At 52.9% G+C, this 20,015-nt stretch overlaps 1 protein-coding gene across 1 annotated transcript in view; it reads right to left on the bottom strand.

Annotated features, from left to right (window-relative positions):
* The window catches only part of SMAD6 (SMAD family member 6), a 38,024-nt gene extending 18,747 nt beyond the window's left edge, over positions 1 to 19,277 (bottom strand). Inside the window, exons 1-4 of the mRNA XM_033071161.1 lie at positions 19,053 to 19,277; positions 18,380 to 18,923; positions 15,848 to 15,904; positions 14,193 to 14,270 (exon numbers count right to left, since the gene is read on the bottom strand). Of these exons, the coding sequence (XP_032927052.1) occupies positions 14,193 to 14,270; positions 15,848 to 15,904; positions 18,380 to 18,923; positions 19,053 to 19,136 (763 nt within the window). The 5' untranslated portion in view covers positions 19,137 to 19,277. The remainder of the gene's footprint in view (positions 1 to 14,192; positions 14,271 to 15,847; positions 15,905 to 18,379; positions 18,924 to 19,052) is intronic.
* Between the last annotated feature and the right edge of the window lie 738 nt (positions 19,278 to 20,015).

Here is a 20,015-nt window from a genome sequence, read left to right as displayed (position 1 = left end):
CAGCACAAATCCCAAAACACAGGAGGCTGCTCCTAAGCCCTCCCTGCAAATCCCATCCATGCCCAGAGCCCAGCACTGGGAGGCTGCACACAAATAGAGCTGCAGGCATCTTTCTGAGGGCTGCAGAGGCAGAGTTTAAAAGCAGGATGTTTGGCTGAGCTGCTCTTCCCTCAAATAAACACCCACGAGCTCAGAGGAACAGAGAGGCACCGCTCTGGGAGCTGCTGCACTTCCAAAGAGCCAGCCTTGATTTCCCTGCTGGCAGTGCCACCAGGCTGGGTGGCACCTGGGCAAGGGAGCCACAGCTCTCCAAGGGCCACTCTGGAATTCCTGCACAGTTTTCTCATCCCTCCCTTTCTCACAGACCTGCTGGGTTCAGTTAGAAAGCTCTGAAATGCTGAATTGGTGAGAAGTTCTTTCTGCATCACAGCTCAGGGAATGAATCCAAGGTATCCAAGCTGATGCTCCCAGTCTGGGAGTGGATCTGCATTCAGCACTCACTGTTGCCTTTGTAGTTTGGAGACCACCAAACCTTCAGTGTGCCCAGCTGGAGCCACAGCCTCATCCCTGTGCCACCACTTAATCCTGGATAAAGATCCAGCACCTTGGAAAAACATTTCTGCTGCCTGCTCTTCATGCACCATACACAATACCTCAGTTTATTCATGTGACACAAGCATTAAGCACAACTTTAAAGGAGAAATAAGGAATGAAAGCTCCAAGACAGACCTGTGCTGTCCTTCCCTCTGTTACACCAACCTGTGCCCACCCTCACTGCTGTCCTGGGGCACTGAAGGCTGGATGGTACTCACTGCAGCTGGCACATGTGCATTGTTAATTCCTGAACCAATTTCACTCATTTTCCTGCCTTGGAAGCATCCCCTGAATCCCTAAAACCTGAACAGGGTGGGAACCACGACTCCAAATCCCAGTGGAAGCTCAACACACACCCAACACTCAGCCCCAGGGACATGCACCGAAGCAGCCTGACCCAGAGCAGAGCTCAAAAACAACCAGAGCCATGTTTTAACATCCTCTCACTGGTGCTGTGATGGCTGGAGGTGCTGGGAGCTGGGGAGCCAAACAGAGCCATGTTTTAACATCCTCTCACTGGTGCTGTGAGGGCTGGAGCTGCTGGGAGCTGGGGAGCCAATCAACCAGAGCCATGTTTTAACATCCTCTCACTTGTGCTGTGATGGTTGGAGGTGCTGGGAGCTGGGGAACCAACCAGAACCATGTTTTAACATCCTCTCACTGGTGCTGTGATGGCTGGAGGTGCTGGGAGCTGGGGAGCCAGGGGCACATCCCAAATCTAGCTGTGCCCAAACCCACGGCCACACCAGCCATGCTCCAAGGTGGGATGGCTCCAAAGCCAGCCCCAAATCCCAGGAGCACAAACACCATTCAGAGAGGACAGAGCCAGCAGGAAAAGCGTTCTGGAGGCTGGGGGAGAGCCAGGCAGGCACGACCCACACGGTGCCAACTCGGCCCTGGTGCGGCCCCGCTCCGAGGGGAAGCAGCTCTGGAAGGCAGCTGGTTCTCATTGAGAGAGCCTGCATGGGGGGAGAGAGCCTGCAGGGAAGGGCAGGGGGAGGAGGAGGGGTGAGAGGATGGGGATTAAAATAATATTGTGTCGAAATCTCAATGAGAGGGAGAAAAGGGGGAAGAGGAGAGGAGCGAGCGCTCTCTGTGCTGCAGCCCCAGGCTGAGCTGGGATTATCTGCTGGCTCCCAGCAATGCTCTGGTGCTGCTTGCTCTGTCCTCATTTAAACCTGCATTGATCCCATTGCACACAGCCAGCCAGGGCAGCTCCTTCCCTCTGGCACATCAGGCAGCCCAGCACTCCCACCCCAGAATGAACAGCTCAAGTGGACAATGCACAAAAACCTTCCCCAGCTTTGGGTGGGCTCTGGGAGGTGACAGCCCTGCAGCCCTTCCATAGCACTTTTTGTTTATTTGATGGCTGTTTCTGTGTTTTAAAGCCATCAGTCCCTAAGTGCAGCCTGCTGGGATGTGCATGGACACACCAGGCTGGAGGGGAAAGGGATCCTGCCCCACTCCAACCAAACCTGTTTGGTGACAGACCTGAGCTGAACATGCAAAAGCCCAGGATGTGAGACAGCCTCTCCCATTTTCCCTTCTGAGATTCAATTTCCTTGGAAATAAAAACAAATTTCAAACCAGGAATCAGGAAACTTCACAATATTACTTTTGCTGTTTACCTTTTTTTGAATAGCAGCTATAGCCCAACTGAATCTCTTGTGTTTGGTTTCTTGCTGTCAAGATCTCAGCTGAACTCTCTGGGACCAACTATCCCTAATTCTAAAATACACCCAGGTTTCCTCCCAGCCCCAGAGAAGGGGCATGGAGAGAACCATCCTTGGGGCTGTGCAATGACACACAGCAGCACATGGAGCTCCAGCACACGTTTCCTACAGGAACAAGCCCTGGGCATCCAGTTTCCTTGAAGGCTTTGAAAAGCCACGCTCAGCTTTTCCTTCCTGCAGGTTTAACATGAGCTGACACTTCCCAGTGAGGCAGCAGAGCTGGGGGGACTGCAGAGCTCAGCACATAAAACACCCAGAGCTGCAGCCTTTGAAGCACAGCCCTTCAAAGACAGGCACATACCAAATCTACTGAGGTTTTCTACACAAACAAATTCAGCATGGCAAGAGCAAAACTAATTTGCAAAGATCTTTTAATGTTGGAAGTCTCAAATGACCGACCCTTTCAAGCACAGCTGAATTCAATCCGGCTCTGAAGGTCTGTCCTGGCCATTCAACATGGAAAAGACACGGATATTTCAAAATATGTGCCTGTAATTACTGGGGAATAAAGAATGACTCCCATTTTCTTGTTCCAGTGATGAAGAAACTGCCCAGTGTGCTCCTAGTCTGTAACCTGTGAAGTGTGAGTGGCTTTTTTTTTTTTAGTACAATTCTGCTGACATTTCCCTTCCATTTGAATAACTCAGCAATGGGGGAAGAGCAGCTCCCTGCACTCACAGGATCTTTACTTTGTGCTCTCCCAGGAATTTCCTTGCTCTGCTGGGAGTGGAAGTCTCCTCAGTCACACACATCCCTTGGTGCAAGAACTGGAACAGCCCAGGGCAAAGGGAAGATCAGGTGAATTCCCATGCTGGAAACCCCTGTGGTGTTTAAATATGAGCTAAAGCAGAAATGGGAGGTCTGGGCTCTGGTCCTCCACACAAGCCAGCACCTGGCTCACTGGGACACCACCCTGGGGTTTGGGGGGCTGGATATCCCCACCAGGAACAACCCCAGAATGGGTGAGGCTGGAAAAACCCTCCAAGACCAGCAGCTCCAACCATTCCCCTTGTCCCCAAGTGCCACATCCACATGGCATTTAAATCCCTCCAGGCATGGTCACTCCACAACTGCCCTGCTAGGGAAGAAATTTTCCCAAATACCCATCCTAAACCTCTCCTGGCACAACACCCAACACTACCTGAAGTGGCAGAGCCACACTGACCCAGCTCCTCACCCTGGCACCAAACCCAGGAACAGATCCAAGGTGCCATGGATGCAAATCCCACCCCATGTCCTCACCTGCACCCTGCAAACCCCACCTGAGATGGAGCACAGAGCCCCCAGCCAGGGCTCCCAACCCCAGAGCTGCCACCCAGCTCAGGCCCCAGCCATAAAACCAGCTCCACAATAGTGTTATTTATTTTTTTGGAGTCACAAATGATTTCCAGCAGCAGGAGGGTGAGGGATGCGGCGCTGGACCCGGCACCCGGCCAGTCTCATAAATGGTTGGCAGCCAGCAGAGCAGCAAACCCATTCCTATTGAAATGAGCTTGTTACTACTAATTTTTACTGGCTTCCTGGTCGATTCATAAAGTTTTGTTGGGTTTTTTTGTGTTCTGTTGGTTTTTTTGTTTTTTTTTTTGCAGATCTCAGAAAGCAACTCCGTGACACTTGAGGAAAATTGAGCCTGGCCTTGCCACCAAGAGCTGCTCTGCACCCAGCCAGGCACCCACAGCCCCTCTGGAAAAGGTGTTGTGTTCTCAGGGCTTCATAAAAGCTCAGCAGAAAGAGCTCTCCAGAACAGGCCAAAATCAAAACCTGCTGGGTTCAGTTTTGCTGTGCTCAGAGCCGTGGCAGCTGCAGACACACAGTTTATAGGGAGGGAGGGATTGGGGCTGGGACACTCAACTGCCCATTTTCACATCTGCTCCTTCCCTCCACAGCTGGATACCCCGAGCTGCTGCACCACACAAACCCAACCAGAGCTAAACTTGGGGGCTGAGCTTTTTATAAACACCCCTGGTTGTTTGCTGGGAGACTTGGCAAAGCTCTGCTCGTGGTGAGGGGATGGATCACAGAATCTGGGAATGGTTTGGGGTGGAAAAGATCTTCAGGATCATCCTGTTCCACCCCCTTCCATGGCAGGGACACCTCCCACCAGCCCAGCTTGCTCAGAGCTCCCTCCAACCTGGCCTTAAACACTCCCAGGGTGAGAGCTCCTATTGGGTTATATCATGACTTCTCTGGATTTTAAGAAGAATGATAGAAAAAAATTTACCTATAATTTATTTTTACCTACAGGTCTCATTGCAAGATTCAAAGAGCAACAAATACTAAAAATAAAAATGAAAAAAAAAATCAGGACACAACTGTGCTTGCCACAGAGCTGAAGGGAAGATGCAGCAATGCTTCCAAAGGAACAACATTTATTCAGGAATAAGGGAAAGCAGAACCATGGGAGTTCCCAGCCACCACAGCCCGTGTTTGCCTTCCCTGGGCAGGACAGGGATGCTCCCAGACCCCACAGCCTCACACAGGGGGGGATGAATCAAGTGCCTCATTCTTCCCCGTGGACAAACTTGGCTTTTCCAGAGCAGGATCGCACAAACGGGGCCTTGTGTGAGCACCAGGAGCAGGAACAGGCTCTGGAGCAGCAGCAGGGGAAGAGAAAGGGAGGAAAGGGAGGAAAAGGGATGTGCTCTGCACTGCACAGCACGTCCAGCCCTGCAGGAGCCTCTGCAGACAGGTGGGATGGATAAAGCTGGAGAGGGCTCAGCCTTATCACAGAACCAAATGGGCTGGGTGGGAAGGGGCTGAGAGCTCAGCTCATCCCAAGGCTGCTCCAAACCCAACCCAACACTTCCAGGGATGGGGCAGCCACAATTTCTGTGGGCAGCCTTACCCAGCACCCAGGGCTGCAGCTCTCTGCAGGTACCTTCTATCCCTGATTAAACAGACAACAGGACTTTGCATCACTGTGTGTGAAAGCACAAAGCAGTTGGCACTTCTTTTTTTTCTTAAAAAGTCTTTAACATTCTTTGGCTCTTCTCATGGAAAAATCTCAGCAAATGAGACCTTAATAAATGGAAAGAGCTGAAAAACAGCATTTTTGCTGCTGCTCATGGAATACACAGATAAAACCAACACTGCTGTGTCCCTCACCCTTCTGTGGAGAAATCCTGCCTGGCATCAAGAGATTGGAAACTCCAATTTCTGCAGCCTGGAGCCACGGGCAGCCTGATCCCTCTCAGCTGCTACAAGCACTTAGGAGGAGGAACATCTCCAGAGCCATAAACCAAACACAGGCACAGGAAGGGGAGGGCAGCTCTTCCAGCCCAGGCAGGGCCATGGCCAAGCTGCAGTGGGTCCAGCTGAGCATCAGTGTCCAGCTGGGACAGCAAATGTGACACGAGGGCACTTCCATGAACCGAGGGGTGGCTCAGGTCCAGCTCTGCTCTGGGAACTGGGCTTGGAGAGGGTGGGGGATGCTGCAGGACATCCTCAGCAAAGACCTCCTGCATCCCCCAGGAACACAGAACTGCTGTGAAGGGCAAAACAAACTCTCCACACATCCCTCTCTCTCTCTTGCACTGCTGGGAATTTGAGTTTTTGGCAGGTTTCATACATGGGCTTTTATAACCTGAGAGGCAAAGTGCCGAGGGCAGGGAGCAGCATCCCAGCCAGACACTGCATCCCTGTGGAGAGGCAGGGACAGGTTGGATTTTGTGAGGATTTTCAGAGGTAACTCTTATCCATTTAAAGAATAAAACTAGGGAAATACAAAGAGAAAAAAAAGAGGGGGAAACCTGAGAGCAGGGCTGGTTAAGGAGATGCTGGGGTAGCAGAAGAGCTTTGGGTTTAATTCTGTTTCTATCCTCTGATGCTGGTGGTTTTTTCCCCATGGATTTTCCCATATCCAAAGCCTGGAATGAGGAAGGAGCTCCTCACTGAAGGAGAGGCTTCTCTGGGAGAGGGGTGGTGGGACAGCAGCACAGCCCAGCACTGCAGTGCCAGAGCTGTTTGATCCCTGCTCCAGCCCCAGGAGCTGCAAAGGCCATTACCAGCCAGCATCAGCAGCCCTGCAAGAGGTCAGCCAAGACAGCCATTTCCATGTGAAATGTTTTTGTTCTTACAGGAAAAAAACCACCCAAACAGGAATCCAGCTGTCCTCTGCATCCCAAGCCCAGACCCCAGTGCTGGAGATTCCTCAATCTCTGCTCTCCCAGCCCTCTGCCCCTGGGGTGATGCTTTTTTTCTAGCTAAACACCAGTTTTCTGGGGCTACAGGAAAGATGGAGAAGGAATTTTGACAAGGTGGGGAGGCCCTGGCACAGTTTCCCAGAGAAGCTGAGGCTCTCCTTGGATCCCTGGAAGTGTCCAAGGCCAAACCAGGATTTGATGACCCAACCAAGTGAAAGGCACAGAGCAGGGGCAGAGCAAGAGCTGGGACAGGAGAATCCAAACCCAAACCCTCAGGAGCAAGGTGGGAGCTCAGGGAGCCACTGTCCCTCCTCCTCCTCCTCCAGCAGGACACAGGACAGAGCTGGGGACCACAGCCCTGGGGACCACAGCCCTGGGGACCACAGCCCTGGGGACCACAGCCCTGGGGACCACAAAGAGCTGAGTCTCCTTTGCCAGTAAACTCAACCTGTGGTTCCAGGGGCTCAGGACACTTCAAAGCTCTCAGCAGCACTGAAGGGATGGACTTTTCAGCTGTGGAGCAGAGAAGCAAAATCCACACAAACAAGCAGTGTTCCAGAAAAGCAGGTTTAACCATCAGCAGCTCCCAGAGACGGGGGGATGTTTTCCTGAGGGTTTTTTTTTTTTTTTTCCTCCTTCCAGTTTGCTTTTTTTTTTGTTGTTTTTTTTTAAATTTCTTACTAAAAGCCAGCTCGAGCTCCCACACCACACAGCCCTTTTGGGTCTGAGCATCCTCCAGAGGTAAAATGCTGAGTTAGGTCTTGGAGGCTGGGAGAGGAGGTGCCTTTGATGAACAGCAAATCTCCAGACTTCAATCGCCCCGGTGAGCGCCACACATTTAATAAGTTATTTCCGTGGAAAACCTTGGTAACTCAGTTATGAATCAAGCCTATAAACACCTCTCACTCATCAAAGTGCCACAAAAAAATCTATTACTGGGACTGTGAACACAAGCCTCTCTCTACAGGTCTCCTGTAAGAAGCCAAAATTCCTCCTTCAAAACATTCACCGTTTTCAAAGGTCATAAATACACTGTGCTCACTATTCAGCAAATCCCTTTAAAAAGCAAAACACAGGCACAGGGAAAAAGGAAAAGTTCAAACAAAGCCGGGTCCATCGGATCCATGCTGCTTAAAGGACACAACCAGAGCTACATCAAAGCAACTTTTACTACCTAGAAAGTCGTATCCAACCCCTAATAGGGTGCAAGAATGTAACGTTTAGGCTACAAAGATTAAACTAATTTACTTTTAAGTAACTTGCTTACTTCCTGATGTTTCTTCTTCTAAGAGTGATGCCTAGGTGCTTGGAGAAGTGAGGGTTGTGATTATTCTGTGATTCAAGGCCAAACATCATAACTACTCCATGAACCACAGACAAAAACACATTTTATCTGGCTGTTGTACTTTCTCCAAGAACTTCTAGGCTGAAAACATCCAGGCTAGCTGTGAAAATCCATCTCAGTTCCAGGTAACAGAGGGAGAAAAAGCAACTTTCTGCTGGAATATACTGAGAATTTCAGTGCCTTGCCTCCATGCTCCCCAAATCCTGACTGTGGAATTTGCACTTCAGGGCATCATCCTGCCTGGTTCCCTCCTGGAAAATTCTGCTGTGCAGTTTGGGAGCTGTGTGTGCACACAAACACAGCTTTAATCTCTGCCCAGTATTGGTGAGACCAAGCTCCTTCCACCCCTTGTGCAGCCTGTGCCACTCCAGGCACTAATTTGGATTTTTTCCTTCCTTCTTCTGAACCAGCTCCAGCTGCCCAGATATTTTAGGGAGAGCTCTGATTGTCCTCATTCCCTAAGTGTGCCCTGTTGGATGGTTATAGAAATAACAACAAAGGGACATTCTCCACCTCCCACAGCAGGAGACACCTGCCCTCCTGCCAGAATATTTTTGGAGGCTGCTGCTCCTTGCTGCACAGGACTCAAAACCTCAGAGGAACCTTGATGTCCCTCCTCAGGACACCTTCAGCACAAAAACACCTCCAACAAATTCCTCAGGGGTCCCTCAGCCTTCACAAAATTGATTTTCCCTCCCCACATCACAAAAACACCTCTGCCCACCTCCAACAAATTCCTCAGTGGTCCCTCAACCTTCACAAAATTGATTTTCCCTCCCCACATCGCTGTCCTGGCTGAGCTCTGTGCTAATCCCAAGAACACAAGCTCATATCCCATGGGGTGTTTTACACAAACAGCTCTAACTGGCTTTAGGAACAGTTCTAGAGCTGCACAGAGCTCAGTCCTGCTCCCAGAGCCCCAGGCTCTGCAGGGATGGAGCCACAGAAGTCACAGGTGAAAATCTGCTGCCACCAAGGCAAGGTCAGCCCCAGCCTGCTCAGGTACAGCTCAGAGCTCCAGCTGCTGGTCTGGGGGCCCAACAGGAGTTATCCCACAGGGTTTTAATGGAAAAACAACCACAGAGGTAATATCTCCCTCCAGCCTTGATCTAGGGTGCTTCTCTTCCATTGGCAAGTCATCTAACTTAAAAAAAAAATTAAATTGCTGCTTGCTCAATGTGCTGAACTTCTTCATCTGCTTATGATTTTCCCAGGTGGAATGCTCTCTGCTTAAGGCTGAAGCACTGCTATCCACAGGATTTGACAGCAAACAAAGAGCCCACCTGGCCACAGAATCCATGATCCCTTCACCTCCTGCTCAAAGGAATGGCTGGGCTGCAGGAGCTGCCACCTGAGCACCCCAGCAAGGAAAGCACAAATGGGATGTGGGAAAAACCCCCTGCCCTCCATAAATCCACAGGCTCCAGTGGGTTTATCACCACCCTAAAAGTCATCTTTATATAAAATATAAGATAAAGGAGCACACCTGCAGCTCTGTGAAAGGGACAGCACTGAAATCAGCTCCCAGAGCTTCCCCACCTTCCCTTTCAGGGATTAATCCATGATTCACCCTGCAGCTGGAGCAGCTGCCTCTGATGCACATGAGAAACCCCCAGGGAGGGCAGGGTGCTGCTCTGAAGCTCTCCATGGGGATTCCAACATCCATGGCCATGTGGGAAAAGCCTCCACAGCCAGCAAAGAATTCCTCTCTGAAGCACACTGGAAAATAGATGCACTTTATTTCCCGTTGGCAAACTGAAACCATGGAGGAAAGCTGTTTAATATAAAAACATCTGACAAAGCACCTCCAGGATGTATTTTTTTGCATCAAAGAAGTAGCTCTTGGCAACAGGCTGGTTCCTCAGACCAGGAGAGGTTTTAGCCAAACCCTGATTGTTCTAGACTGCACAGGGGAAGACAAGCCAGCAAACCTACAGTTAAATAGGAAAGAAAAAAAGAAACCAAAACCATTACTGGCCCAAACAAACATCTGTCTGTGATTAAACTGGATGCACAGATATGTTGTGTCTTTTTTTTTTTTTTAAAGGATTTGTTTCTGCAGGAAGGAGGGGAAAAGGGATGAAAAGGCTCCAGGGTGGTGCTGGGTCAGCCCCAGCCCAGAGCTGGCAGTGAGACACAAAGTCAGAATCTATCCTCAAAACCCAACATTCCCCCCCAGAAGAAAGTGCTGCCCTATAATGAGAAAATTCCCTTTTTTCTCTATTAACAGGTAATTCCAGAATCTCTCCCCCAGCCCGGAAAGGGCAATGTTTGCCCAGTTGCCACACACATCCGCCTGACAGATTTAATGGGCTTTTTTTTTTTTTTTTCCTACTCCTAACACACAGGATCTTCATAAATTTCCTTGTTAGCATAAATCCTGCAGCCTGTTATTTCTGGGGGGAGAGGAAGGGAGACGTTCACTTTCTCCATTCAGTGGGTTTGAAAATATGCTTCCTTAAGTTCATCCTAAATATTGCTGGAAGCAGAAAAAACCCTCTGGCTCTTTTCTGGAGCAGGGCTGAGTCACCAGCTGGGATGGATAATCCTGATTCTTCCTCCCTTTGGAGGTAAAATGCCCCCAGCCCCACAACTGCCCTGCAAAACTTCCCCATCTTCCCAGGCATTACAAAAAAAAATAAAAAAAATCAGAAATAATCTAAACAAGCTCCTGCTCGTTCAGTCTGTTAATTCCCAGCTTTCCTCCACCACCATCAGTCACCAAGCAGAGTTCACCTCCACATGGAGCAGAGCTGCTGGGAATAAACTCATGCCTGTGCCTCCACCTCCAGGTGGAAAACACCCTCCTGCTGCTTTGGAGCACGGACAGGAATTCATCCCTCCCCCAGCAAACCACCAACTCAACATTTCTTCTTTAGGATGCACATTTTCACCAGAGCTGAAACTCCTGGAGAGTTTTAACACATGGGAAGCGATTTCAAAGTTTAAAAATAAATAAAAACAACTATTTTTGGAAATAATAAACCAGCATCTTTCCTGGGAATGGTCAGCACAGACACTTGCAGGTGCAAAGCCACTTTTTGTTCTCCTACCTGCCCTCCAGAATTTAAAGCCACCACTGACAGAACTTTGGCCAGTGCTCATCATGGGGTTTTTTCAGGGAATGGGCTATTCCATGGGTTTTGAGGACAGGTGAGGGGAGCCCTGTGGGATTCAGAGGAAGGCAGACAATCCCAAAGCCCATGGCAGCTGCTCCAGCACGTCCCCACCACCACCCATCCCATCCCATCCCATCCCATCCCAGCCTCCACATGCCTGGCCAGTCTAACGGGTACAGCAGCTTCTTGGCATGTGCTGGAGCAGCCAAGTCTGAGGGGAAGGGAAAAAAAAAAATTACTACAAATGTTCCACCAATTATTATGAGTCACGAGGCTGAGCTTTTGTTCCTGCCTCGCTGGGTTTTGCCCTTTCCCTGGTATTTCCCCAGGACTGGCCGAGGCTCTGCTGCTCCCAGGGGACACACACAGGCTGAGCCCAGGCCAGGGAACCACCTGGCTGTAAAATGTCACTCCCCAAACAGCAGGTTTTCCTCAGCTCTGCTCCCCAGGCAGGAATGAATGGAAAGATGGAGCCACTCTTGGTGCTCTCACGAGCCTGAATGTGGCACTGCTTGAGCCCAGCAGGAGGAAACTGCAGGGTCAGACATCTCCAAAGTGCCTTTTCCACCAACCCAGATCATCCCAGATCACTGGGAAAACATGAACATCCCCATTCCAAGGGAAAAGCTGTGGCTGGACAAACAGATCCTTGGAAAAACAACTTTGTTCCAAGACCCAAATGCTCTGAACACGAGATGGAGAGGGCTCTGGTACCATCCCTGGATCCAGCTCACATCCACCCAACTGTCCACAACTTGTGCTTCCAGTCAGCACTGACTGCTCCTCTGAACTTTTCAGTGAGCCTGCTCCTTCACTGAAGAGTTTCCTTCTTTTTAATAGCCATGAAAGGTTCTACTTCAAAGAGTTTTGTTTTTTTTTTTTTAAATTTACACATATGACAGAGATCATCTTTTGCCTTCATGCTAAAACCTCCTGTTCAAAAGTTCATCAAGTAAAGGAGCAACAGGAGAAGAATGGCTCTCTTTGTTATACAAAATTGAATTTTGTGGTTTTTTTAGGAAAAGCCTTTTTGATGATCAAAGCTGGACCAATAAATAGCAGTGGCTTGATGCTGGATCCAAAATGTACTTATTTTTGGAAGAAGAGTTAAATGCACACTGAGCTCCCTGGGCACACAAGAGGAGACAGGGAGGACCATGTGCTTTGTGGATCACTCCCACAGACCCACACTTCAAGCAGAGCTCTTAAACGAGCTGAAATGGAGAATAAACAAACTGAAATGTGGCAGGTAGACTGGAGCCTAAGTGGGTTTTTCCCTTGTATTTTTCCCTGTGATGACATGTATGGGTTAAACTTCAGCAGGGCTCTTATCCTCTTTCAGCAATCGTGAGCACTGGGGACAAATAAATCAGCCAGCCCCAGACTCTTATTAAAAGTTACAGCATTGGAAAGAGCACGGGGGGGGAGCAGGGATCCGGTTTCAGCACAACCTCAGTCACACGTTATCATTACATTGTTCAAGGAAAAGTTAAAATCTCTCTTCTCTTCCAGCAAAGCCACCAGATGTCCCATAAAGGCTGAGCCATGGGAGAAGCTGGACCATTACATCCTCAGGAACCCCACTTTTCCAACTTGGCTGCTGTAATTAATGCCAATTATCGAGTTACAGCCAAAGCCACGGGCACAGGGAGCTTTAGGGGTGTGCATCCAGCCCTAGGAATGTTTGTCAGGAGTTGCAAACTCATATTTATTAGAGCACAGGGCTGAATGATCTGAGTGCTGCTATCAGTTGATCCCCTGCTGTGGGCACTTGGCAGGGCAACAAAAGTCTGTGGGCAGCTGTGGCACTGCCAGCTGGCCACCACAGGGGCACCTGAGAGGACAAGGAGGGAAAAACCCTCAGTGGGAAATGTGCCACTGTGCCATGAGCCAGACCCTGTGCTGATTGAACACCCTCTGGAGTTAGGATCAGCCTAAATAACCCAGGGAATGCCCAAGAGTCACCAAACTGACCGTGAACTCTTGCAAGGAAAGAAAACAGAGAAACTCCACGACCCAAAGGTTTCCTCCACCACCTCCCCTGACCCACAGCATCCCCCCAGTGAGCAGTAAATTCCATCCATGGCTCAGCAATCCAGCAATGAGGCTCAGAGGTGTCCCAGCCCCAGCCCAGCTGCTGAAACAGGCACGTGGGGCTCCACCAAACCCCACCTTTGTCTGCCTTCATGCCACTTCTCAGACCATAAACCAGGCAAAGAAATTAAACCTGGTCCTACAGCCAGGCCCCTCCTGTCCCACACACAGCCTGGGATGAGACAGCAAGGAGAAAGATGTGGAATGATGCAGCCAGAGCTCAGGAAAGCCCCAACTCTACCTCTGCTGTCAGGTAAAACCACCCCAGGCCTTGCAGAGCCCCATTAAGTGAATGAAAGGTTGCAGGGTGGGGCAGAGCAAAAAACCAGGACCTAATTAAGCCAAGCTTTGTTCAGGATCTTCAATGGCTCCGTAGCTGGGAGCCTGCTCATGAAAGCAGGGATTGCAGCCCGGGGCCAGAGCCCAACAGGTAACACCAGCCCAACAGAGCCAGCAGGAACCAGCAGAAAGCAGCAGCAGCACTGCAAGGACCTGCAGCCTGCCATGGGCATGGGGAGGGCACAGAGAGCCCAGCCCCACAGTCCTGCAGCCTGCCATGGGCATGGGGAGGGCACAGAGAGCCCAGCCCCACAGTCCTGCAGCCTGCCATGGGCATGGGGAGGGCACAGAGCCCAGCCCCACAGTCCTGCAGCCTGCCATGGGCATGGGGAGGGCACACAGAGCCCAGCCCCACAGTCCTGCAGCCTGCCATGGGCATGGGGAGGGCACAGAGCTCAGCCCCACAGTCCTGCCATGGGCATGGGGAGGGCACAGAGAGCCCAGCCCCACAGTCCTGCAGCCTGGTCACTGCTCCAGGCTCATCCTGCAGTTCTGCCACTGGCTCCAGGCTCGTCCTGCAGCCTGGCCACTGGCTCCAGGCTCGTCCTGCAGCCTGGCCACTGGCTCCAGGCTCATCCTGCAGTTCTGCCACTGGCTCCAGGCTCACCCTGCACATGGGACAAGCGTGGCCAAAACGTCCCTGCCCATCCCACAAACAGCATCTCAGCACAGCACACACTTCTTCAAAAAACCAACTGGAAAATCTGCTCTTTTTGTCCTTCTCTCCACAGGCAGAACACGAACCAAGGGCAGGAGCAGCACCCCCATCCCCTCCTGCTGTCCTGCCCCACCACCAGCCCCCAGCACAGAACCAGCAGCTGCCAACCTGAGAAATCTCCGGGCGTGACGTTGGGAGAGTTTGTAGCCTCTGTTTCAGTGTAAGACAACGTGGAATCTGATAGATCTGGAGGGAAAAAAAAAGCACTTTTAGTCCTGTTTGCCAGCACTACGTGAGCACCCGTGGCTGCTCAGCTTCCCACCACCTCCCCGAGAGAAAAACTGCACAGAGGCAGAGAGCAGCGATTAACTTTGTAGCTGCACCACGCAAATGCAAAGTTTGAATTGCCTCGACCACAAAAATAACTCCAGTTAAGTTGATCAAACAAGTAGGAACTTGGTGCTTACTGGATAAAGTTACATTAAGCCTCTAAACAAGTCAGAGTTACTATACTTAATTATCACCATTAAAATTCTTGAAGCTGTTTATTCTTGCTTCCTTCCTTCCTCTTTGCTGAAGCGAAGGAAACTTTGTTTTAACAAGTTAAGAGTCTTTGTTATTCTCTCTTGCTTACACCCCTCTAATTAAGTGCTCAACTGTTTGCTCACAGATTAACTATTATTTTTCCAATCAAACAAGCCAGAGAAGCAAATTTCAACCCCTGGCTGTTGTTTTAATAAAGTCACGTGTCGCCCACTATCATCTCTCCCTGCAGCACAAGCAGTTTTTAAAGGGAATTAACTTGGAAGGGGGAGCACAGGGAGGGACAACTCCTTTTTTTTTTTTTTAATTTTTTTTTGCCTCCACACCTAACAAAAAAAAAAAAAAAAAAGGGTACTAGCAGCCAACTTGGCCTTGCAGGCTGCTCTGGTCACAGCCCTGTGCACACATGGCTGAGCTGCCAGCAGCTCCCAGGGCTGGCAGGGCAGGGATTCAGGGATTCACCTTTGGCAGGGGCAGCTCCTGCCTTCCCCCGGGGCTGGGTGGGACAGGCAGGCACTGCTGTCCCCTCCTATCTCTGCCAAACCCCATTTGTCCCCTCCCTCAGTGGCCACGGGGTAAAGCCCCAGCTGCACCAATCCCAGCAAGAAATCCAAGTGGGATGTGGGATTGCTCCCTTCCCTGCCGTGCTCCCACATCTTTGCTTCCCATTTAATTGAGCAAGAAGCAGGGCTGAGAAAGGATGGTGAGGATGCAGGGGAGCACACAGGACCAGGATCCATCTGGATCCAGAGCTGCCAGGCTCTCCAGCACCCTGCACTCCACACCCAAAGCTGCTCTCACCATCTCGGTTTGGAAAACCCTTTTTTAATTCCCCGGGAAAGGTGACACCCCATTCAGAAATGACACAGCACTGAGTTTCAAAGACTTTCCATCCCTAGGAAGGGTAATAGCTGGTTCCTGCACGGAGCAGCAGAGCCAGGCCTTTATGGAAATGGCACCCAGGAGCTCCCACTCCTGCAGATTACACACACAGACAAAACATGACGTCTGGTAACCTTTCATTACGCCTTCATTAAAAATAGAGCTTCATATTATTTTGGAAAATATGCATGTGTCTACACAGTAATTTGGTAGGGTAAACTGGCATCCATTTACTTCTTAAAACCTGTCAGCTGATGCTTGCTCAGAAATAATGAGCAGCCATAAAAGCCTGACTTGTTGGCTTTTGCCTGACATGCCAGGAAGGGCTGTCTCAGAACCAGCACCAGGGCTGCACCATGAAAGAGTTCCCCAGAGATCAAAAGAGACAAAACACGTACCCAGTGGCTTTTGCTCATCATTAGGAGACAGCCGAGAGTAGGGAGGTGGTGGAGACTCTGCAAAAACAAAACTTCAGGTTAGTGCTGTGCTCAGTTTATCAACAAACCCCCTCCCTTTCTCTTTGGGGGTAGGAATTCCTCCAAGGTTATCAACACCCAATGTACAACAAAACACTGGGAAGCAACTGGAGACCTGATTTTTGAAGAATGGGAGTTCCATGTTGAAATTTTAAAGTGGGCTCTGCTACTGAAAATTCTGCACCCCCCTGCCCCCATATCTGTGCCAGGGATTGAGTCACAAAACATCAAACTGCTCCCCAAAAACCAAATTTCCATCATCTGCCTTGGGAGACAACCTTCCATCCGTGACTCCAACACACAGGGCTGAACAAGTGCTCCCCAAACACTCCTCAGGTACTGAACAGGACTGGGTGATGAAAAGATGCTCCTGGCATACGGGGCTGGCACCAGAGCCAGGTAACTTTGGTCCATCCCAAAAGGCACAGAGCAGCTCAGGAGCAGATCCTCCTCACCCTGAATCCATCCCACAGAGCTCCTGAGCTGGGCTTTAAGCAGGACTGAGCAGTCATGTGCTCCAAGTTCAGCAAGTCCTCAGAGGTGCTTTGCTGAATCAGGTCATTCAGCCAGCTCTGGCTGCTCCTGGAAGGGCCAGGACCATGGGGAAGGTCGGTGAAGGTCCTTGATTAGAGGGGTTTTCTCTTCCTTCCCCTTCCACAATAAGACAGTAATGATTTTTGAATTGTGACTTGCCAAAGCTGAGTGTGCAGGGAGCTGGGCTGCACCAAGGCATCAGCACTGAGCAGGGAATGACTTCAGTGAGGAATTGTCCAGTGAAGTTCACCACTGAGCCCAGAGCAGGGAAACACTGGGGTGCTCCTCAGCTCCCACCCAGACCCAGGAGCACCCAGCCAGCACCTGCAGCTCAGCCTGCCTGAGTCCCCCAGAAACAACCTCAGCATCCCCCCTGGGACAGCTCTGGGCTCTTCTATTGCTCCTCAGAAAAGCCTCCCCATTCCCCCTAAGGGAGCAGAGTGCCCTCCTCACAGGGTGCTTACAAACCCCAAAATAAAATAAAAATAAAGGTGCTGATGTCCCCATGTGGGTGTAACAGCCAGACCTGGCCCCACACCAGACCTGCTGTCACTAGGGAGCACCCCAGAACTCGCACAGCCCTCAGCTACGTCACCCCACAGCAAACTGGGTGGGAAACAGCAGCAGGATGATCCCTGCAGGGATCACTTGGGGAAAAGGGCACCAAAGCCTCTCCTGGCTCCAGCTCCCAGCGCCCAGCCGGCGCGGGCGGGGTCCTGGCACAGTCACCCACTATCACAGTGATAAGGAGCCACTTGATAACAGCTCTGCTTTCTACTACTCCCAGCACAGGGCTGCCAGCCTCTCACCGCTGGGAAAACCACCCCGGCTGCAGCAAAGAGTCTGGGAAACTTCTCCCGTCTCTAAAATAAATGCCCCGTTCCTGAAAACGCAGCTCAGCTCCAAGTGGAATAAAAAAGCTGCCTCCAGCCTCTAGCGACCTTCGGGAGAAGCACGCCCAGAAGAGAAGTTTCTTTGAAAGAAGTGATGCAAAGCGAGGCAGGAGCCCAGATTGCAAAAGAAATTATAAAATCAAAGTTCTTGCCAAAAAAAAAGGGACGGTCAGCATAGAATCATAGGATGGTTTGGGTCTGAAAGGACCTTCAAAATTATCTCCTGCCATGGGCAGGGACACCTTCCACTATCCCAGGTTGCTCCAAGCCCTGTCCAGCCTGGCCTTGGACAATTCCAGGGATCCAGGGGAACCCTGTGCCAGGGTCTCCCCACCCTTACAGGGAACAATTTCTCCCCAATATCCCATCTAACCCTGCCCTCTGGCAATGGGAATCCAGCTGTCCAGTTTCATTACAATTTTGTACAGCCTGTTAAATATCATTTCAATTCCTGCACCTCAAACTCAAACGCATCCCTGCTCCATTTAACTATTCCCTGCTGACACAGCCACGCGATCCAGCATGGCTGTAAGAAACAAAAAAAAAGCCTCAAGAAAAAAAAAAAAAAGAAAAAAGAAAAAAAAAAAGCAAGCAAGCCCCAGGAAATGCAGGAGCCCCAGATGTGCCCGCGGGCTCGGGGATCCCCGCGGCGGGGACATCCCCGCAGCCCCCCCGAAGCGCCTGCGGCTTTAAGCGGCGGCGGTGACCGCCCGGCTCCGATACGAGCGAGCCAGGCTGGCGCCAGCGGGATGGAGCCGCCGATTATCGCCCCTCCGGCTCCCGGAGAGCGGGGAAACTCCGCGGGAAGGGAAAAAAAAAAAAAGACAATAATGAGAAAAGGCTTTTTACGCACAACTGGAACCGCTGGTTCCAAGAGAGGGGGGATGCCCGGAGGGGACCCCGTACCGCAGCGGGCGCATCCCCGCTGCCCACGAGGGTTGGGATAAAGCCAAAGAGGGGTCAGAAACCCCGAACCCCCCGATCGGTGGGTGCTGAGGCGGGGGGCACCCGAGCGGCCGCTGCTCACCTGGCCCACAGAGGCGGCTGAAGTGGTAGGGGTTGCAGCAGACCGTGGGTCCGTCGGCCACGCCGAAGCTCTGGCACTCGCAGAGGGGCTTCAGCTCGGCGGGGTGCTGCAGGTCGGGCCAGCGGAACAGCTTGCCCAGGAGGAGGTGCGGGGGCGCCGCCAGGCCCCCCAGGCGCACCTCGGTGCGGGCCACCAGGACGCAGCCGCCGGGCATCCCCCCGCGGGACTCCACCGCCTCCAGCAGGCTGTCCAGCGAGCGCTCCTTCAGCCGCTTCAGCAGCGAGTAGGTGACGGCCTTCAGCTCCTGCTCCAGCAGCAGCAGCCGCGCCCGCGCCTCCCGGCCCCGCCGCTCCGGGGAGCCGCCGTCGGCCGCGCCGTCGGGGCCGGGGGCGGCGGCGGGGGGAGGCTGCGGTCCGCCCGGCTCCCGCTCCGAGAACAGGCAGCAGGTCACGGTCCGGCCGTCGCTCTCCGGCGCGGAGCCGGGGGTGCGGAGCCGGGCCCCGCGCCGCTGCTCCATGGGGTCCCCGCGCGGCGCCGCCTCGCCCGCCGCCCCGCGCCGCTCCTCCGCCTCCCGCAGCAGCAGGCTGCGCGCTACCGCGCGGAGCTCCGCCGAGGGGCTTTTCTCCGCGATCTTGCAGCTGCCGGTGGCTCCGAGGTCGTGGCCGCTCCTGGCGCTCCCATCTCCGCCGTCCCTGTCCGGAATGACGCGGCTCCTCCAAAGTCGCCGCACCAGCCCTGAGCGTTTGGACCTGAACATACGACCCGCGGGCGGCCGGGGGTCGCGTCGCTCTCCGCCGCCCCCCGCCCTCCTCCGCGGGGCTCCTCGCTCCGCCGCCGGCTCTATCTCATCGCAGCCCCGGAGCAGCCCGGACTCCCCGCGGCGCTGCTGCCCAGCGGATCTCGGACGGCCCGCGGCGGGGCCGCACCATGGGGGGGGCGGCGGGGCGGCGCGGGCATAGACGGCGCCGCGGGGGCCGCTCCCGTGGCGGCGCTGGGGCTCGGGCGCGCCGCGCCGTGCCCTACATCGGCTGCCAACGCGGGGCCGGGCGGGGAGCGGCGGGGGCGAGGGCCGGGGGGAGCCCGGGGCAGCGCTCGGCTGCGCCCCGCGGCCGCTCCACCATACAAGGTGGGGAGGAGCGGGGAAGCGCGCCCGGCGCGGGGGTGCCGCCCGGCGGGGAACCGGCGCCGGGGGCCGCTCGGAGGCGTCGGATCCCTTCAGCCAAAAATAGTATTTGCAAAAAAAAAAAAAAAAAAAAAAGTATAAAAAAAATGGGAAAAAAAAATTAAATCAGAAAGGCGAAGAAGCAGCAGCACAGCAGCAGAGCCCGCAGCGCAGGCCGGTTGTCAGCGCGTCCCTTGTCCGCATCGCAGGGCGCGGCCCCGGTCCGGCGGGTCCCCGCGCTCCGTGCGCGGCTCCCGGGGCCGCCGCCGCCGCCCGCTCGCGCCCGCCCGCCCCTCGCCGGCTTTTGTGTGGCCGGGGCGCGCGCGCGGGGCCCCTCGCGAGCGGCGCCGCCATTGGCTGCCGCCCATCATGTGCCAGTCTAGACACTCCGGCGGCTCCGCGCGGCACCGGCCCTTGCGCAAACACCGGCTCGGGTTTCCGACCGCTTAAAGCCGCACGCGCCCCGCGCTGCCC

Source organism: Catharus ustulatus, chromosome 12, assembly GCF_009819885.2.
Source record: "Catharus ustulatus isolate bCatUst1 chromosome 12, bCatUst1.pri.v2, whole genome shotgun sequence".
NCBI classification, from domain to species: Eukaryota; Metazoa; Chordata; class Aves; order Passeriformes; family Turdidae; genus Catharus; species Catharus ustulatus.
Note: the sequence above shows the minus strand (reverse complement) of the source record. Positions and strands in the feature narration are given on the sequence as shown.